Genomic DNA, 20734 nt, shown 5'->3' with positions numbered 1-20734 from the left:
CCCTCTTTAATTTGTGGCTCTTTTGAATCACTGCCCCCCCTTACACTTGAGTTTGTCTCATGTTGGTTTTCCTGTTACATCACACCAGGCCTTGTGCCACCCTTCTTTAAAGCTGTGAGTAAACACCCCCCACTCCCACCTTGGTTCACCCTCCCACTGCCATCTTACTGTCAAAGCTGCGCCCCTTGAGCTGATGCAAGATGTCCACACATTTCTGCTATCAAGCACATACCCTTTTAGGGAAAGTGGCACTAAATCTTAAGGCCAGGCTGGCAGAGCTACTGCCCATAAGAACCTATGAGCCAGCCTGGACTGGACAAAATCATACTTAGTACCATAAGGTTCCATCCATCCATCCATCCATCCATCCATCCATTATCTAACTCGCTATATCCTAACTTCCTTTTTCCATAAATTATAAATGAAGACATAAAGGGTTAAAGTGGGTGAGGCACCATTGGCCACAAGGCCCAGTTTATGGGAACAGTCTGAGTGTCAAAAGTCCTGGTCGAGGGGCGCTATAAAAGCCACAAGTTCACCTGCCCTGAAGTGTCCAGTGTGTTCACTCGCACCCCCCTACTCCTCAGTGTGGTGGGCCCTAATCTGTGGAGGGTCAGTAATTTGATCTGCCTCTGTGCCCTCAGGGTCAGTGGGGTCTCCACAAAGCCCACTTTTCAGCTACTCAAACCAGCCAAATACCACAGTGAAATCAGAAATTGTGTTTTAATTAAGCAGATTAAGAAGAATAAAGTCTCCAGACCCCGGGTTCAAATGCCAGTTACCACCCGAGTGAAGCCAGAATGTCCTCCCCATGCCAGTGGATGTTCTTCTCTAGGTTCTCCACTTTTGTTCCCACATCCCTAAAGCAGTTTAATGGCTAAACTGGTTCAGCATAAGGGGACAAGTGTGCCCAGTGAGTGGGGGTATGTTCATGAGTGTACCCAATAATAGCCTGGTAGCAGTTCAGTAAATGAGGGTATGTACATAAATGTGACCTGTGACAGTCTGGCACTCTATCAGTGAGTGTGGGTTTGTGCGCGAATGTGCCCTGTAATAGACTGGCACTCCATTGGTGAGTAAGGGTATGTCTGTTAGTGTATTCCCTGTGATAACCTGATGCCAGATCAGTGAATACAGGTATGACCATGTGTGGTGCTTGTCACCATATCAGTAAGTGTGAGTTGGTGCTTGAATGTGCCCTGTTACAGCCAGGCATTATATCAGTGGGCATTTTTATGATCACTACTTTGTCCTTTGATAGCCTGGCAGTCTATAAGTGAGTGTGAGTATGTACACAAAAGTGCCCTGTGATTGCCTGGTATCATATCAGTGGGCATTTTTATGAGCACAACTATGTCCTATGATAGCCTGGCAGTCTATAAGTGAGTGTACGTGCACAAATACACCCTGGGATAGCCTGGTATCTCATCCTGAGTTGGTTCAGACCTTGTGCCCATTACTCTGCCCCTGCCTCACCCCATCTCCCATTAGGATAATCACATAAGAAAAGGGTGAATGACTGAAGGAACATGTGGCAGGTGACAACGTACCATCCTCAAGATCACTGACTCCTTGCCATGCCAGTGAAGTGGCACAGCCTCTTGAGCGGACACACTGGGCAGTGTTGAAAGTAGCTTAATTTAAGAATGTCATTTCATTGGAGGTCTCCCCCAGTAGTTTGGGGGCTGTCATATTCTTTCTTCCTAATTTGTGTCTTAGACTTTGGTGTCTGCAGCCCATACTATTGTGCCACTTACCCCACCTAAAGTCTTCTCTGTTGTGGCATCTGGGTGAGATGGCACTTTGAACTGCAGTCCTCTGCAGATTTCCTCTCAGCTGTGCTGGTGGGCAAGCTGTGTGGTTATATGTCCTAGGAATGGAGCTTCTGACTGTGAACTCCCTCTGCTTGGGCCTCTGGGTCTGCCAAGCATGTGTGCCACGCTATGACCGGGACTTCTGTGCTGTGTAAAGGTGGCCCTCCTCCAGGACCCCTTACCTAATGGATTGCCCAGGCTCTCCCACGTCAGCCAGCGGAGTGGGTTGTATTTGGTCATTCCGTCCTCTTTGGTCCGTGCCGTAAATGGAGATTGTGTTTTTTTTTAATTTTGGGGGGGGTGTGTGTGTGTGCCCATTCGACAAAAATGACGAGGGGGGGTGCCCATTCGACAAAAATGACGAAACGCGAGTGTTTTTCCAGATGGAGACATTTTCGTTCGGTTTCTGCCGCCCCCTCGGCACCTCCTGTGTTGTCGTTCGCTCGCTCGTTCGCTTGCTCGCCCGCACGCCATTCCCGACAGGACCCCGCTGGCCGAGGTGTCCGCTTGCTTGTCACCGAGTCGAGCGTGTGCGCGTGTGGTGAGAAAGTGAGGGAGGAGTAAGGGAGGGAGGGAGGAAAGGAGCGGGAGAAGCCAGGAGGAAGGAGGGGGGCGCACTGCTAGAACAGCCAACCATCCAGCCCGTCTCCAGGCTCCGCCCCCCTCACCCCGTCTCTCCGCGCTCTCTCAAATACCCCCACACTCTCTCTCTCTCTCTCAAGCCCGTTATTTGACCAGGGAAGCGGCGGCTCGGGCACAGCAGCTCCCTCTCCCTCTCCCTCCTTCCCTCTTCTCTCCCAGTCCAGTCGCGCATGGACGGCTGCCCACCCGCCCTGCCGCATCTCTCGTTTCTGGGTCTCACGCGCTCGCCTCGGAGGGATTGTTACTTATCGGCACCTTCCTCCTCCTCCTCTTCCTCCTCCTCCTCGCCCTCCGCCTCCTCCTCTTCAGCGCGTCTGCCATGAGCCGCAGCGGCGTTCTCTGGGGAACAACATGAGAGGAGGGCATCACCACAGGGGCTGCGCGTGCCAACATCTGTTCCGGAAGGTCCTGGCAAAATGTGGCTGCTGCAGCATCAGGGTGAGAGGTTAGTAGCGGACTCTCGGTGGTTGAGTGGATGGGGTGGGTAATGGCTGGGTGCTCTTCTGTTTACTTTGTGGAGACCACCTTACAAGTCGGAAGGGTGGCACACCTGCTGGGAAAGGAATGGTCCAGTGCCACGTTGTCTTGCCAGGTAACCTGGCACCACAGCTGGCGCCGCTTGTGGACATCTCTGGCTATTTTTAGAGAGGCTCTCTGTCGTCCGGGGCGGCCCGCTGCATGTGCTTCAGACACAAACCAGAAGCCGCCCGCTTGCCAGCCGGTATGGGCACTTCCAGAGCTGATAAGCGGCAGCACCCCTCAACATGCGGCCCACCATGTGGGCCTACTGCTTCTTCGGCGACTTCTGATGCAGAAGTCTATTTGTTGTGTTACAAGTGAACGATGCTCTACAGTGTAATGAATAGCGTCTTTTGAAAGGCGCTATATAAACCCTAATATGTGCTCAGTGTTTGTACCCCACTGCTTGGTCATGCTGCTTATCTTAAAAGATGCTAAAGGATTCCTATGTGATTGCTTTTCTATTATAATGGACTTTATAGCGCCTTTTGTCTGTCGTTTACCTTGACAATGTACTGGGTGACTAGTTCTGTTTGAAAGCTGGGCAAAGTCGGGAGAAGGTCCTATAAATTCTGAGCTGGATATAACCCGAAACCTGCCGGTGGTCCCGGAGGTAAAAGTTTTTCCCTCTTTCCCGTTTTTCTGAAATTAACTTTCCTTGCTGCTTTCTTTTCCGATTGGACGTGACAGGGAAGAAGACCCTCATGGAGGTTCTGCCCGCTCTAATCAGCAGGGTGTCAACAGAGCCTGGTAGCACTCCAGATGGCTTGGCCATTTTACTTGTTGGGGTTTGCCACAAGGGGGCGCTATACATGCAGCTAGCTGAATTCTTAACATAACCGGGTATTCGTGAACCTGCGTAATCCAGTCGAGGGTCATGAGTGGGTGCAGAGGTAACATCTAACCTCCGATGTGGTGCCAGTCTGCCAATCACCCTAAAGGGCATAAAGCCGACCTGCCCAACCTGTGTGTATGTGTGTGTGTCCAGAAATCCTGTAATCCATGCAAACCGCACACAAACAGCTCCCTGGCACAGGACTGAACCCTGGGCACTGAATCTGTGTGGCAGCAGAACCAACCACACTATCCCTCCTCAAGGAGAAAGGCCAATGGGTCCAGCCTAATGGAAAATAAGGGCACCACATGTGGTGCCAGGCTGCCCCCTTCTGCCTGCCATTCAGATGCCTGATTCTCCTCTCCGGCTCTCTCACAGCTGCCGGACTCAAACCAGTCTTAGTCCATCTCCATTTTAGTGTCACCAGATGAGGGTCACAAATGGAGCCCCCTAATTTAACAGAGTATAAAACATACGTGCCACACTGCCACTCACGTGCCATGGCAGTGCCCCTCATACTCCCACTGTACACAGCAATCCACCACAAACTGCACCTGGTGGATGTGCCAGTCACTCAAGTGACCTTCTTAGCACCCCCTTGAGGATGACCGTGGTTCCCTCCAGGGCAGGGCAAGGGCTCATGGTACCCCAAACAGTTTCGACTCTCGCGTCATTTGAATCTTCCCATGTGCCGTGGTAATGGTGGTGAGCTGGTCAGGCGGGTACGGAGCAGCAGTTGAACCGTGTTACGCAGGCGGATGTTGCTATCTCTGGGGGCATCGGGCCGTGAGAGCTGCCGAGGCAGGAGACAATGGAGTTACTGAAAGTGGGCCGCACTTGGCGCGCTCCTGTGACTCGGGATCTGCTCTGATTAGAAGGTAAACTACGAGACCGGCGAAAACCTCGGCGTCGGAGTCGCGTTAGCCGCGTGCCTGCAGGCTGCTCGTGGGAATCGTCTGCAAAACTTGGGGAGGGGGGAGTGGGCATGGAGGGGGGATACTGTGAGAAATATTTGTCTACTAATAATGAGAGCAAGAAAAAAAAAAGAGTCAGCAACTCATCAAGTAGCAGTTGGCCGCCTTACTGTGTTTTTATATATAGCGCCTTTCGCTTCAGCTTTGGCAGGCAGTAATTACCATAAGCAGTATATAGCGCCAGTCTCCAAATGTCCTCTGCTTTATCGAGTAAGCCACAAGAAAATCCACACAGACACCTGGAGAACGTGCAGACTCCACATGGGCAACAACCAAGCATGGTGCCACCCTGCTGCCCTTCTGTTGACCAGTCAGACCAGCATCAGAAATACATTCTTATATAGCTCCTTTCATCTAGAGAGGCTGTAATGACTTTAACATGACTTCCTCAAACCCACTTCATCTTGACACCTATACATGTACAATTGCGTGCAGCAAGGTGGGCACCAACACTGGCTTGGGCGCCAGTCCACCACAGAACCCAGAAGCTGAAAGGAAACTGTAGGGCCCACTATGGCACTGGGCAGAATGGGCAAGCTCCACCTTGACTGTGACTGGGCATGAGATTTGAACCTAGGGTGCTGGATTCATATTGACCACTGTGCCACCCTGCTGGCCACCAATTGACCAGTCAGATTGTATTGTGAGAGGCATCACATATTTCTCTGTGGCATTCTTGTATAGCTCCTTTCATCTACAGGACAGGTGAAGACTTTACCCGCTTAATATGACATCCTCAGACTCATCTAATCTTGATGACTGCCAACGTGTAACATTGTGTGCAGGATGGGCACCAACATTGGTTGGGGCATAAGTCTACCACAGAGCCCAGAAGGCGGAAGGAAACTTTAGTAACCACCATGGCACAGGGAGAAGGTGCAAGCTCTGCCCTAACATTGACTAGGCATGAGATTTATGCCCAGTCATGACATCTACTGTGACACCCTGCTGCCCCTCAATGACCGGGCAGGTTCCATTGTGGGAAGTATCATAAACACCTCTGTGGCATTCTTGTATAGCTCCTTTCACCTAGAAAACGGGTACCCTCTCTACCCACTGAACATACCCACTTAATCCAATTTTAGGTCGGGGGAGGTGACGTCTACATACATAATATGGTGTGGAAGGTAGATGCCAACATTGAGTCGGGCACCAGCCCACCACAGAGTCCAAGAAGAAGAAGGAAACTGGGGCACCCACTGGGGACACTGGCAAGTACCACACAGACTGTGTTTGGGCATAGAATTTGAACTCAGGAGATTGTAATTATAAGGCTTTGCCACTGTGCCATTGTGCCATCTGGAATTTAAAATCATCAGTGCTTGTCACACAGCAATTTACCAGTTTTAATGTTATATTTACTTGTTAGTGCTAAAGGTGGCACAGTGGGTATCATTGGTACCCCATAGCTCCAGCTTTCAGTCAGTGTAGACTTTGCATGTTCTCCCTGTTTTTGACTGGCTGGTGCATGTTGAGCTATTTGGCATCACTAAACTAGCCCCATGTGGGTATGTGCATCAGTGTGCCCAGTCCAGGGTTGGTTCCTGCTGGTCATGACCCCCTCCAACCCCAAACAACACCTCCTGTGACCCTGCACTGACATGAATTATTTGTTCCTGAGTTCACCAGCCTGCTGGTTCAACTCCCACTTTCCCCTCACCAGGTGGCCCTCTGATAATCTATAATGGGGTCAGAAAATGTCGGACCACCCCAAGGATTTCTTAGCCCATCATGCTTTCTTTTTTTTATAGTGCCTTTCATTTGCAACCACTTCCTGTTATTACATACATATACACGGACGTTGACATGGTGAGGACAAAACAGACACAGGAAACAAAAAGAGCCGCCTGCACCAGGCACGCTCTGCTAACTGACGGCGCCCCCTGCTGTCCGGTGGTTGGTTTAGCCTTTGAACGTCAAGTGGGGCAGCAGGATCAGGGGCACTGAGCCACCTTGTAGGGCACTGACCTCGATGACCATATTATGGGCACTGTAAAGCAGAGAGTAAGATGGCCAATGGATGTGCACTATGGTGCGGTGTACTTTAATTATATAGTGCCTTTCACTCCATCTACTGCATTAAATGAATAGCAATATGTTTGAGAGATGCCAGCTGCACTCACGCCATAGCAAGACCCCGACATTAAAGCTAAAAAATCTTCTCAATCTCAGTGGCTGTGTAATTCAATAACTTAATTATTTCGGGTTAATCGTTGCCCTGCATAAAGCCATCTTCATAAGATTGCCCAGCTCCCAATCACCATCTGTGTGGCGTTTTCTTGTTTTACCTATGCCAGTCTTCTGGTTTTCTGCCCACATCCCTAAAGTTAGTTAAACTGGCTCAGCATATGTGAGCGTGGGTATGTACATGAGTGTACCATCTATCAGCCTGGCATCCATCCTATCCAGAGTTAGTGCCCAGTACTGGCAGGACAGACTGCCCCTGACTGAATAAAGTTGTGACTGGCATCAGCCATGCCATCCTCAAGGTCACCAAGACGAAAAGCCTGTGAGGTGTTTCACCCACATGTCATTCTACTGCTAGAAAGGACACAATGGGTGATGTTAAAATTAAATTAATGGCAAGGCGTCCCTTTAAAATGTGTTGAAATCTAACTAATCAAAGTAGACCTCAACGTATTCAGCTTTAATGTTTGTAGTGCACAATCTATTGGAATGCATTTTCTAAATGCATATAGTAAAAAAGCATTGCATTTTTCATTTCAACAGATGGTGCATCACAGCCATTTGTAATAACTACAAATATACTATAATTTGTACTACAACCATTTGTGGTAATAAAATCAATTTCATTTTTCATTCCAACTGATGATGTATCACAAATATTTGTAGTAAAAAAATGCATTTTTTATTGCCTACAGTAAAAAAAAATGCCATGCATTTTTTCATTCCAACAGATGGCACATCAGACACATTTGTTGAAATACAATGCATTGCATTTTTCATACCATCAGATGATGCATTAAAAACATATGTGGCAATATAATCAATTTAATTTTTCATTCCAACAGATAGCACATCAGACACATTTGTAGCAATAAAATGCATTTAATTTTTCATTCCAACAAATGGCGTGTCACAAACATTTGTAGTAATAAAATGAATAGCATTTTCATTCCATCAGATTATGTATTACTACCATTTGTGGCATTCAAATCAATTTAATTATTCAATCCAACAAATGGCTCATTGCAAACATTTATAGTAATAAAATGCCTTGCATTTTTCATTCCAACAGATGGTGCATCACAGCCATTTGTAATAATAAAATAAATTGCATTTTCATTCTATCAGATGATGTATTCCAACCATTTGTGGTAATAAAATCAATTTTATTTTTCATTCCAACTGATGGTGCACCACAAGCATTAGCACTGCATATGAATCCCATACCACATGGCATATAACAGAGACATAGCATCCGGGTGGACACGTAGATACACAGACACACACACAGACACTTTTAGTAAGGTTTATTATTATTATTATTATTATTATTATTATTATTATTATTATTATTATTATTACTCACATTCAGCTACAAGCACAAAATGAATTTAAGTAATGGATTGTCTGCAAGGGAATGACAGCAGCAGGACATGAAAAGGGGCAAGACAAGCAGATGCTGACTTATAGGTGGGGTCAGTTTAGTATTCCACAAAAGTCTAAGTAGAACCTCGGAGTTACATTTGAAGAGCAGTGTGGGGGGCTTAGGGTCCTTATCTGCTTCTGTTAATTGGGGGGCACCTCGGGAAGATAGCAGCAGCAATATGAACCCCTGGAGGTGAGAACTCCTTCACAGCTGAGATGATGATGACTCACAAAACCTCATGACAGACCAGGGTTGGACAGGTGGTCCTCGACCTCATTATTTGACACCAGAGGAGGCACAAAGAAGTGGGAAGTGAGGTGTGAGATGGGGGGCTAAGAAGTTGTCAGGGGGCGACTCAAGAGCTAACATAGTCAGCAGGATTTAGCAAGGATACCCCGTGTTAGTTCTACTCAGTTGGATTTCGCTGAGGCCAGCAGAGAGTGGACCTTCTTGTAGTGGTCATCCCGAAGAGCCGAGCACCTCCATGTGGAACAGGGGGTAGCAAATCAAGACCTCCAGATGCAGTTTGTGTGTGAAGCAGTGGAGCAGTGGCAGACAAGAAGCTCAAGGGGAGGCAGAAGGCAAAGACAAGGGTGTGAGGGTCAGTGGGTCAGTGCTATGTGGTGGCCGCAATTCAGAGCTTAAACAAAACGCAGAAGACGTATCTCCTATTTATCACTCAATGCTTATTTCATATAGCGCCTTTCACGGACACAAGCATATAAGGCTACAAAGTAGGTGTGAGGGCCCGCAGAGACTAATGTGGGCACCCGTTCTTCTACCCAAAGTTTTTCTTGTCAGTCCCCCTCATCCTAAAACACGAAGTCCACAGCGGCTTCTCCTTCCTGCGTCTGCCCACCAAGATGACCCTGTGTCCATCAGCTCGGACTTTCATTTTAGTTCCATCAGGACGCACGTCTCTAGCATGACATTGATGGAAAAGCACAAACTGAGGTGACACTGAGGAGGCCGTTCTAACTGCCATGTCATGAAAGTTGACACCCTATTGCCAGGGTGCCATTGATCCTTAGATGTGGCAGATAGAGAAGGTGCCCTTTCTCCTTTCAAGACACAGGGGGCAGCACTGCTGCCTTCTGGATGCCATGCCCAGTCACTCTCTGTGTGGACTTGGCATGTACTCTCCGTGTTTCTGTGTTTTCTTTGTCATTGAGCCCTGTCATGGACTGGCATCTTGTCCAGCGTTAGCCCGCCATGACTGAGCAGGTTTGAGAACATCAAGGTTAAAGGCACTTGAATAAAAGTCTCTACTTGATGCTCAGTATGAAAGGCGCTATATAACAGCTAGTGGTGCTATGGAGAGTGTAAGATGGGATGGCTGGCCGCTGTTTGTGAAAGGCACTTTCTGAGTTTTCTTTAAGGGGCTTCATAAAAAGAAACCCCCTGAGGTCTGACTGAGAGTCCGATTTAGAAAGTGGGCATTGGCATCAGGGTCTGTGCCACCACACTCCACCAATGGCCGACAGCACTGCAGCATGTTGTCCTGTCAGTCTTGGAGTGGACGAGTCCACAAGCTGGCCGACCTTTTCCTGCTTTGCCATTACTCAGTGTCAGTGTCCACAAGCTACATGTTAGTGCCAGCACTGAATGACATTGGCATCTTCTTTCAGGGCATTACTATTCTGCCAGTCGGCTGCAGGCTGCAAGGTGCTATACAGCAGAATGGCTCATTATATGCCACACTGTTAACAGATTGGAAGAACAGGCTGCAGGAAGTGACAGTGCTCTTTCTGTGCCACTGCGTGGGCATTGGCGCTGCCAGCTGTCGCTCAATGAGGCATCCATGTACCACGCAGATGACAAGTGTCTCAAGTAGGTCGAGCTCCTGTGGCTGAGTGGTGGCACTGGGGGCTGATGATAGAAAGCTTCCCAGCAAGTTTCCTCCAGAGGGTGCCCAATTGGTCTTGCATTGTGCCCATTCAGATATTTCACTGGGGCTACAGAGGGTGCCAATCTCATTTGGGTAATGAACTCTGTAAACTGTCGAATTTGGTGCCCTCTAAAATGGAATGAAGTGCCCATGTGTGTCCACTGTCTTGAACAGCTCGCTAGCTTGAGTTACACAGAATTGGAACTGGAATACTGTTCCCGATTGTGCCAATGTAGTTCTGCCACTGGTTGATGTGTCTATTTGTGCCAGTTTAAAATGCCTGCTTGTGCAAAAATGACTGTAATAAGAGATGATGGCCCCACTTTTGCCAATGTGACTGTGTCTCGAGATGTCATTACTGTCTGTGGCAATCTAGTTTGACTTGGCATACTGCACCCACTTGTGGCATGTAGCGCCGTGATGGAGGTTTAGCTAGCTGCACTTCAGATGCCCATGTTTCTTCCTTTGGGTGTCATGGTGGCATTGTATGGAACATGCTGGCGTGCCACTTTTGCCCTGCTTTCTGAGGAGTAATGTGGTGCCCAGGGCTTTTAGTATCTAAAGAATTCTGTTGGTCTTCACAATGTGTTTCATTTTGTCTTTCCCCCCTGTGCCCGTGCCACGCATGAATCCTAGTGCCCAGACATGCTGCTAATTGGGCAAAGTGTCACTCTTTAGTCATCCTTCATCATCTCAAAGTGCACTTTAAAAAAGCATGGCACGCCAGTGCTCAGCGCTAGGCTGCTTGCCCTCTTCCCTGTCTCTGGCTCTCTCTCTCATCTATGGGTTGGATTAACAAACATTTGTCTAACATGTGGAACTTTGTGCTTCTATATAGCGCCTTTTCTTTCTGCAAGTTAGAGACCCTCGATGCCACACTCCAGCTGGCTCCAGCAGTGTCTGCTCTAACTGGGCACATGCCATCTTGTGTTCTGCTGCTCCTCTCATACTGTAAATATGGTGCCTTGCAGTAACTTATGGTTGCCCCACTGGTTATTTCTTGCCTCACCAGTTTCTCTGTCTTCCTGTCTGGTCTCCTCTGCTGTGTACGGTGGTCTCTGCCAATATCCTAAAGTGTCTTTGTTAGCTTTATGTAATGACGTGACTTCGGCCAGCTGACTTTTGAACTTGTTGTCCCGATGCCATCTAACTACCAGCTTACTGGTTTGCCTTCATCCTAATCGGCTGCTCCAGTTACGTCACTGGTGACATGTCTGAGGACTTTTCTATCAGACCCCCAAAAATGTCACCAGATGGCACGAGTTGCCCAGCTATCCCAACACAGTATGAAATCCAGGCACTATATACATGCACTGGCCTTTCAGGTGGCACAAACGCTTTGAATTGATGTCTGTCCCCGTGCCCCCTGTGTCCACCACCTCATGAGTAGCTCTGTCCTGGGGATCCCACTCAGGGATGTGGGTGGGAGTGTCTGTCACCTGACACACTTGCACATTTGTGTGTGTGTGTGTGTGTTCACTTCTCTGTTGGCATGTATGTCCATCTGTGCCATCACTCAGATGTGTGCGGTGACATGTGTGTCCTCTGTGCACAGGTGGCACTCCTGAGACTTAAACTCAGGTCCTCAATCCAAGAAGCCAAAGGAGGACAGCACCAGTCTGTGTGGTGAATGCTCATGCCAGCCGTGCTCTGCCACTTGCTTGTGTCAGGGCTCAAATTCAGAGAGACATGTGTGCCGGTGGTCTTGTTCAGCCATGTCGGCCACGTCACTATGTGCAGACTGTGTGTGTCCTCACATGTCAGTCGGTATGTGTGTTTGTGTTCACATATGTGTCACGTCCTCCCGCTCTGTGTGCCCATGTGTCCTGTGTCGTCCCTCACGTGTGCTCAGACCCACGTTTATGTGCCCCACCAGTATACAGAACTCTCCATACCTGAGCTGCCCCCTATTATGTTTAATGCCTTCCTCCTTTTTAATATAGCGCCTTTCCCAAAGAGCATACCTCACATCACTTATCAGCCACAGTGACTGAAGCCCCCCCAGACCACTTAGGATTGAAGAGCTGCCCCCCTGGATGGGGGTGGACATGTTGGCACCTTAACACTCCAAAGCTGGGCTGCCAGGAGGAGTGCAGGTAGGTGCCAAGGCGGGGTGTGTGCCTGTGGTACTGTCTGCCCACTCCATTGTGCCCTTGGTCTCCTGTGCCTCTGCCTTTTCTCTTCCTGGCACTCACCCTGGGTAGACATTATTAGCTCGGCGAGTGCTTTGGGGGAGGGCAGTCAGCAGGCAGAGTGGGCTTGTCAACATGGATTAGCCGCAGCCTGCCATGTCTGTGAGATCAGAGGGGCCTGCCCGCCACATATTGAAAAGGGGGTGGTGGGGGTGGGGGGTGAGACCTGGCAGGGTGACCAACAGCACCCACTCCAATCCTAGATCAGCCGAGCTAGGGGAATGAGCAGCGGGCCCACTTGGGGGCATGAACTGGCATCTGGCCTGTCAGCTCTGTGGTCACCTGACCTGATGCCAGCCCTTCTGTTCTGTAGTCGAGTAAAGGCACTTTATTTCTGTCTCTCATCTTCCACCCTATAATGACTGATACTGTTGGTCCTGCCAGGCACGTTTGTAACCTTATCATGCCAGGCTCATCTGCCAGTACTCGGGTTTCTGTCAGAGACCTCGTGTGCCACCCTTTTGCAGGCCTCATTATGGTACAGCAGGGCCTCTTAAACTCATTAATCTGAGTACACCAGTGCCATGCTGGCATCACCCACATGGGCAAGTGGCAATGCCAACAGAATTAAAAAGCAGGACCAGTGACTTTCTTAAATGAAAATGAATCAAAGAAATAAATGGAAAGCAAACCTTAATAAAAGAAAAGTAGCGAAAACAGTGAAGAGCCTTCTGCGGTACTGGACTTGAGGCATGTGGACTGGGGGGCCGGCGAGGACAAGTGGTCAGCAGGTCACATGACCCCCCAGTAACAGTTCGTTTAACAATTCAATAGTCACGTAGCTCCTCCCTAAAATTTGACACTGTGTTGTTTATCAGGCTTATGGGAGAATCGGAGTAAAGAAGAACTCGGTGAGCAGCCCATGCTGACACACATAATGATGCCCACTGAAACGCTTCTGACCGCTTCCCCCTTTTCCTGCTCTTCCTCTTCCCATTCTCGGTGGTCCAACAAACATGCAAACCAGTGGTCTGAAAAATTATCAGACCTCTTTACAGGACGGTAGTCTTCCTCGACAGGGCACGTGAACCTTAAACATGAAATCTTCTTGGCCCTTCTGTTACTGATTTGGATCCAAATGGAGAACACGCGATGTGGCAGCGCGCAGCTGTCAACGTTCACTGAGTCCTCATTTAGCACACGCCACTGCCGAAGTCCCCTACTGACACCCCAAAATCATCACTTTTAGACACTTTGATCCAGCGGCACTGGCCCTTCGTCCCACAGCTCACCCGTCATTTCTGCTTCTCTCCGCCTTTCCCATTTGGTTCTTTGCTTGCCAGTTGTTTCCTTCTGATTGGTTTACTGGTTGTGAGCCCACCAGTGATATGTCACGTATGAATATATTTATCGGTTGATTAGATTTTCTGAGCATAGTAGCATCAGCTTTTATAGGGGACGCCTCAAAGCCAGCAGAGTCCAGCTGCAGATCTCCACTGAGGAGCCAATCAGATTGCACTCATTCTTTGCATTACACGTCAGTGACATTACGCAACACGCCCATTCACTGACATCCTTCTAAGCACACCGCACCTTTCTCGTAACACATTGGCACACTACGGCTAAGAGCTGGGGAATGGGAGGAGTTTTCAATCAAGTGGGCGTGTCTAGCATGTCATGTTGTACGACTGTCTCCTCGGTAATGACACTGTCATGTAGCGTTACGAGTGCTGAGATTTTCCGTTGGGTAAACCATGTGACATAAACGTGCAATCTGATTGGCTGTTCAGTAAATAGCACAGCTCTGTCAGTTTGCAGCTGGACCTTTTTTCTTCAGATTACATATTAAGCCAATGAATAGTATGGTCAATAGAGGGCGCCATGCCGATCACCAGACAATATCTAATTGAACGATCGTAGCAAGTTTAACTATAGAGTCACGTGGGGACACATCACAAACAGGTCACAAACAGGTCTCAGGACCAGGGCCACTACCTCACAGGAATAGACTATCTATCTATCTATCTATCTATCTATCTATCTATCTATCTATCTATCTATTGTATAGTGCCTTTCACATCTATCTATCTATCTATCTATCTATCTATCTATCTATCTATTATAGTGCCTTTCACATCTATCTATCTATCTATCTATCTATCTATCTATCTATCTATCTATCTATCTATCTATCTATCTATTATATAGTGCCTTTCATATCTATCTATCTATCTATCTATCTATCTATCTATCTATCTATCATATAGTGCCTTTCATATCTATCTATCTATCTATCTATCTATCTATCTATCTATCTATCTATCTATCTATCTATCTATTATAGTGCCTTTCACATCTATCTATCTATCTATCTATCTATCTATCTATCTATCTATCTATCTATTATAGTGCCTTTCATATCTATCTATCTATCTATCTATCTATCTATCTATCTATCTATCTATCTATCTATCTATCTATTTTAAAATATACTTTATTTACATACATAAAGAATATCTGCAGTATATAAAACCAATTCTGTTAACTGTGTGCCATACCTCCCTGGGTAAGGCTTAGGGTTAGTAGGATAAAAGCCATAAAGGCGCGCTAGTCCATACATCAGCTTTAATTGACTTATTTGTAATATCCATAAAACTATAATTCGTGTAAAACCCATAAAACTATCCCTACAGTGTTTCTTATTAATAAATAAATATATTTTTTAAAATATACTTTAAAACAGCTGAAAAAAACTGTATTAAAACAAGACCCATTATGTAAAGGTTCAAAAAGAATGCCCCCTACTCATGAATTTTGGTACTGCAAGTAAAATGACTTTCATACAGACAATCAGTCGTTCATTTTTCCATCCTGCTATATCCTAACTACTGTGGTGGGTTGGCACCCTGCCTGGGATTGGTTCCTGCCTTGTGCCCTGTGTTGGCTGAGATTGGCTCCAGCAGACCCCTGTGACCCTGTGTTTGGATTCAGCGGGTTGGAAAATGGATGGATATATCCTAACTACAGGGTCACGGAGGTCTGCTGGAGCCAATCTCAGCCAACATAAGGTGCAAGGCAGTAAACACACCCCAGGCAGGGCATCAGCCCACCGCAGGTCACACACACACACACACCAGGGACAATTTTCGATTGGCAATGCGCCTAACCTGCATGTCTTTGGACTGTGGGAGGAAACCCACGCAGACACGGAGAGAACATGAAAACTCCATGCAGGGAGGACCCTGGAATTGAACCCTGATTTCCATACTACGTTGCAGTGGCGCTACCCACTGCACCACCATGTCACCCACTTTCATATATATAATTTTTTGTTTCAGAAATTTACTAAACATACACTATTTTAAGAACTCTTAGAGTTATAGATATTTTATAAATTGGAACTACAAAGTCTAAAACTCCTAAAATGAATATGAGGTTTTAACAGAAGTGAATTTTTAACATCAGGCCCCCTAAAGAGAGTCTAAGGGCCCACGCTTTTTGACTTTAAGATCAGGGTTTGTGTTTCAATGTCGGACCCTTACATGCCACGCTGTGTCTATGTTGTCCTAATGCTCTGCCACCCCATGATATGGTTACATTGTAGTGCAGTGCCACACAAAGTGTTGCCACATCCGGACTCTTGGAATCCCATCATGCCAGCACATCGGCACTGCACTTTCCTAACACCAAGATTACAAACAGGACAATAGCGCTGGGAAGTGTCAGGTGGTACCCCAGAAACTTTCTTTCCTTCTACAAATGGAGGGCCGGATGCCCTGGAGCTCCTGTAGACCACCTGTTGTTCTCGGGGGTTCATGTCCAGTTGGGGGTCATCCATGACTTGTCAATTCCAGTTCTTGCTCGTTGTCTTGGATGAACTTGTTTCTCAGCAGGCTGCAGTCCCAGATTGTCATTTTTTTCCCCACCTAAGCACAAGACGGTTCCTGGTGACCCAGAAGGAGCCATCAGATGGCAAACTTTCTGAGTGGCCTTGAGTGAATCAGTGCCAGTCGAACAGTACGTGACATAATTCCTGGGCACACTGCTTTTTAATGTTCTGTTATAGACAGTGGTATGCCTATTGGATGGGGAGGGGGGCTTTTGGGGGGCTTAAGCCCCTGATCTATTGTACCAAACCCCTGACCTGTTCTTCCTTTTATTATTCCAGACCCCCCAAAGGCCTCATCAAGCTTGAAGCCCCCACACCCCCCCCACCCCTGTTTTCAGTTAGGGGGCTAAGGACTCAAATGCCATTAAAACTAAAGTAAACACCCCTGGCTCTAGGGCACCCAGCAGGCATTCCCAGAGGAGGTGTGCCAGCCTTTCCTTGTCTTAGCTGCACTGCGGGCAATGCCCTATTTTCACAAGCCCCTAGTGTCCTAGTGGAGCTGGCTGACCACCCACGTTAGGTCCTTGGATGGCGCTACCCCAAAACACCGACTCTCTTTTTGCTGGTTGGGGAAGGTGGGGCTTCGATGGGTTCCACATGGTCCTTGGCTCTGATCAGTTTCTATTCTGTCTTTGGCCCCCCCTAGCAGTCCAGCTGATGCCCCCCAATGAATCAGTTGTCATTTGAGTAGAACAGTGAAGTGTCCCAGTTGTAAGGGTAGGCGGCCCCATTTGTCCCAGGAAAGGCATTACAGCCTGTCACTTGCACTTTACACACCCTGGGAAACCAAACTCTGCCAGCCCACATAACTAAGAATGGGGCAGTCCTGGGGGTCTCTGGCCCACTGCTGCTGGAAATCAGAGGGCACTCATTGAACATGAAGTGCAGTGAAAGCTCCGCTTTTAGCCCATCAGGCACTTCAGGAGTGAGTGACATGGCATGGCTCATGTTTGGGGCCACTGATCTCATGGATGCCTAGGAGATTCAGCACACTGGAAGGGGGCAGTGGCATCACTGAAGGAGGAAGGCACCACCTGAAATGTTGTCTTTTGGCCCCCCATACCAGTCCAGTTGGTGCCCTCCGATGAACCAGCTGACATCTGAGTAGAACAGTGGAGGGTCCCAGTTGTAAGGGCAGGGGGTGCCCCACTTGTCCAAGGAATGGGCCACTGAGTTCCTTTGTGAAGTTGTGGACCCCCTAACCATGGCATCACCCTTCCAGTTTCCTTAGCCAGGCCTGACCACCAACCCCTCTGATAAGATAGACAAAACAAATCTAAGGCTCTAAAGCTCCTGCCCTTACCATCTGCCTGATGGGCATTTCAAGTGACCCCTGGTGGACAGGGCGTGCCAGTTGCCTAGTTTAAGAGTTCTTTTCGTATGCCAGTCCATGCTAGGCACTCCACAAGTAGCCTTCATACACCTCTGGTCCACTTTTGGGTCCTTCTGCACTAAACCCCCTCCTTTCAAAGCTTCTGAGTGCCATCCTGCTCTGCCACCTCCCTTGCCCACCCTGTACAATTATTTCTGTAACATTCTGGCCTTTCAGCAATCACGATTTAGCTCTGTGGCATACAGGGTGGCACAGCACTGGACACACAGAAGGTCCTTGTTAGGCACGACATGACTAGCACTCTGCATTAAGCTTAAGACAGCTGGTGATAAAGATTTGGAGGTAGTGGGGGGAGATAGGTGGGGGGTGCTGGGGGTCTTTTTGAAAAAGTAAGGAGTAGCTTTAAAGCTTGGCACCCACACTTTGTTGCACCCAGGGAATCCAAAACGTGCCCACTGAAAGTATAGGGGGTCCCCACACGGACCTCTCAGGCCCACTGCTGGTGGAATTCCGAGGGATTCTCATTGAGAAGGAAGCGCAGTGAAAGCTCCGCCTTTTGCCCTACGGGCACTTGGCAGGGGGGTGGGGGGTGGGGGGTGCTGAGCGACAAATATTTTCGTTAGGAAATGGATGCAATATTAGTAAGCGAGCGGTCTGGGGGTCTGGGGGTTTGGGGGCGGAGACTAACCGTCATCTCTCCACTCTCTCTCTCAGATTACTGGCCCACTCTGACTGTTATTGCTGGCGCCTGCAGAGGGAGCCGTGAGCGCCTTGCCTTCTCCTATTAGGGCACCGCCAAAGCTGTGCCACGTGTGCCTATGCTTTTCAGGAGTGGGCGCCTGGCCGCTCCTTGTTTTCCTGCGCTGTTCTCGGTGGCGGCCTCGGGTTACACGCTATATATAGATCTTGGCTCGTCTCCGGGCCCGCGAGGGGGGCCGGGGTGGGTGCAAGCGAGCGAGCTAGTGAGTGTGCGAGTCAGTAACTTGATACCAGCAGGGAGCTGGGGATGCTTTTAGTCTTCTGAGCAGCAGTCAACCCCCGCCCCACCTCCTCCTCCTCCTCGTCCTCCTCCGGCCCTGCCAGGAAAATTGGAAACAGACGCATCTTCCATGGAAAATGTTTGTCTTTCTGTTGGTGTCTCCTGGCAGGCCTGCGGCCCGTCTCACTGCTCTCCTGACGGTGGCAAAACAGGTCTTCTGATCGGGCAGGCCACCTGTGAAGAAATTGATATGTGACAGGACTGTCCCCTAACAGAAACTGGGTGACGCTTGAGGGAGGGACGAGCACAGGGAGAGAGACACTTGATGTATGTAGGAGGAGGGGAGGTTCAAATGAGAGGAAGAAAAGGATGCTGGGAAGTCCATCAGTGTGCCAGCTGTGAAGACAGTGATCGTGTCCTGGTGCTCGGCATGGGGGGGGTCTCGGTTCCAATTCTGCACACCACCAAGTGTGACTTTTTCATGGTCTTCTGCGTCGCTCTCTGAAACAACCTGGCCAATTGGAATACTTCCTGGAAAAGACGACCCAACCCACCCCTTTCCCTGCATTCTCCGCTTAATTTCATCTCCATCACCATTTAGGTTGGCACTTACTGATGAGAAGGATGGGTGGACCCCCTGCTTGGTGCTGATAAGCGCCTAATTAGCCCCCGTCCTTCTACAAGCGAGCGGAATTCAGTTGGCTTCCTGGGCTTCGCGTCACGTTGACATCGCAAGTGGTCAGCTCAAGGTATGGGTTGGAGATTGGGAGTGCCAGTGAGACGCTGTCGCTTTCTAAAATCTTCACATAGCCATTCATTTTGGGGACGTGGCGCCCCAACATCACAAATTTGATAAAGTCGACCTCAAATTGTAATCATTAAAAAAAAGCACTGGCTGGCATTAGAGATTGGCACTTGTACTTTGCTGCACCCAGGGAAACCAAACTCTGCCAGTTCCACATAAATAAGAGTGGGGCAGTCCAGGGGGTCTCTGGCCTACTGCTGCTGGAAATCAGAGGGCACTCATTGAACATGAGGTTCCACTAAGGTGGTGAGTGACATGGCATGGCTCATGTTTGGGGCCACTAATGGCGAGGGGGGTTGGTTCATGTATGCCTAGGAGGGTCAGCACACTGGAAGGGGGCAGGCGCATCACTGCAGGCTGAAATGTTGTCTTTGGCCCCCCTGCCAGTCTAGTTGGTGCCCTCATGATGAACCAGTTGATATTGAAGTGTCCCAGTTGTAAGGGCAAGGGGTGCCCCACTTGTTCCAGGAATGGGCCACTGGGTTCCTTCATGAAGTTATGGACCCCCTAACCGTGGCATCACCCTTAACTAGGACATACCACCAACCCCTCTAATGAGATGAACAAAACAGACCTAAGGTTCTCCAATTAAAGCTCCTGCCCTTGCCATCTGCCTGATGGGCATTTCAAGTGATCACCGAGGGACATGCCTAGTTTAAGAATTCTTTTTGTATGCCAGTTCATGCAGGGGACCACACAAGTAGCTTTCATACACCACCAGTCCAGTTCTGGGTCCTCCTGCACTAAACCCCCTTCTTTCAAAGCTTCTGAGTGCCATCCTGCTCTGGCACCTCCCTTGCCCATCCTGTACGATTATTTTCAGAACATTCTGGCTTTTCAGCAAATACGGTTTAGCTTTGGGGCACACAGGGTGGCACAGTAGCAGAGATGCAGGCATAACATGACCAGATGATGAAGACTTGGAGGTGGGGGCTTGGGGGTCTTTAATGCTATAAATTCCAAGCGGTTTGGAAAAGTAAGCAGCAGCTTTAGAGCATGGCACTTGTACCAAACTCTGCCAGCCATCATAACTAAGAGTGGGGCAGTCTGGGGGTTTCTGGCCTACCGCTGCTGGAAATCAGAGGGCACTCATTAAACGTGAAGTGCAGTGGAAGTGCCGCCTTTAGCCCAGCGGGCACATCAGGGGTGAATGACATGGCATGGCTCATGTTTAGAGCCACGAATGGGGAAGGGGGGGATGGTTCATGGATGCCTAGGAGAATCAGCAAACTGGTAGGGGGGTGGGGGCATCGCTGAAGGTGGAAGACACCCCCCGAAATGAGAAATGGCAGTTGGCATGCAAAACTGAGG

At 48.7% G+C, this 20734-nt stretch overlaps 1 protein-coding gene across 4 annotated transcripts in view; it reads left to right on the top strand.

Moving 5' to 3' along the window:
• The window catches only part of arhgef25b (Rho guanine nucleotide exchange factor (GEF) 25b), a 61633-nt gene that overhangs the window by 22791 nt on the left and 18108 nt on the right, over nt 1-20734 (top strand). Inside the window, exon 1 of one of the 4 annotated variants that reach the window (XM_039746611.1) lies at nt 2518-2894. The exons of 2 other annotated variants lie outside the window; for them this stretch is intronic. In XM_039746611.1, the coding sequence (XP_039602545.1) occupies nt 2873-2894 (22 nt within the window). In that variant the 5' untranslated portion in view covers nt 2518-2872. Of the gene's footprint in view, nt 1-2517; nt 2902-20734 lie in introns of those variants that run through there. One more of the 4 variants, XM_039746610.1, reaches the window with a different exon arrangement.

Source organism: Polypterus senegalus, chromosome 3, assembly GCF_016835505.1.
Source record: "Polypterus senegalus isolate Bchr_013 chromosome 3, ASM1683550v1, whole genome shotgun sequence".
NCBI classification, from domain to species: Eukaryota; Metazoa; Chordata; class Cladistia; order Polypteriformes; family Polypteridae; genus Polypterus; species Polypterus senegalus.
Note: the sequence above shows the minus strand (reverse complement) of the source record. Positions and strands in the feature narration are given on the sequence as shown.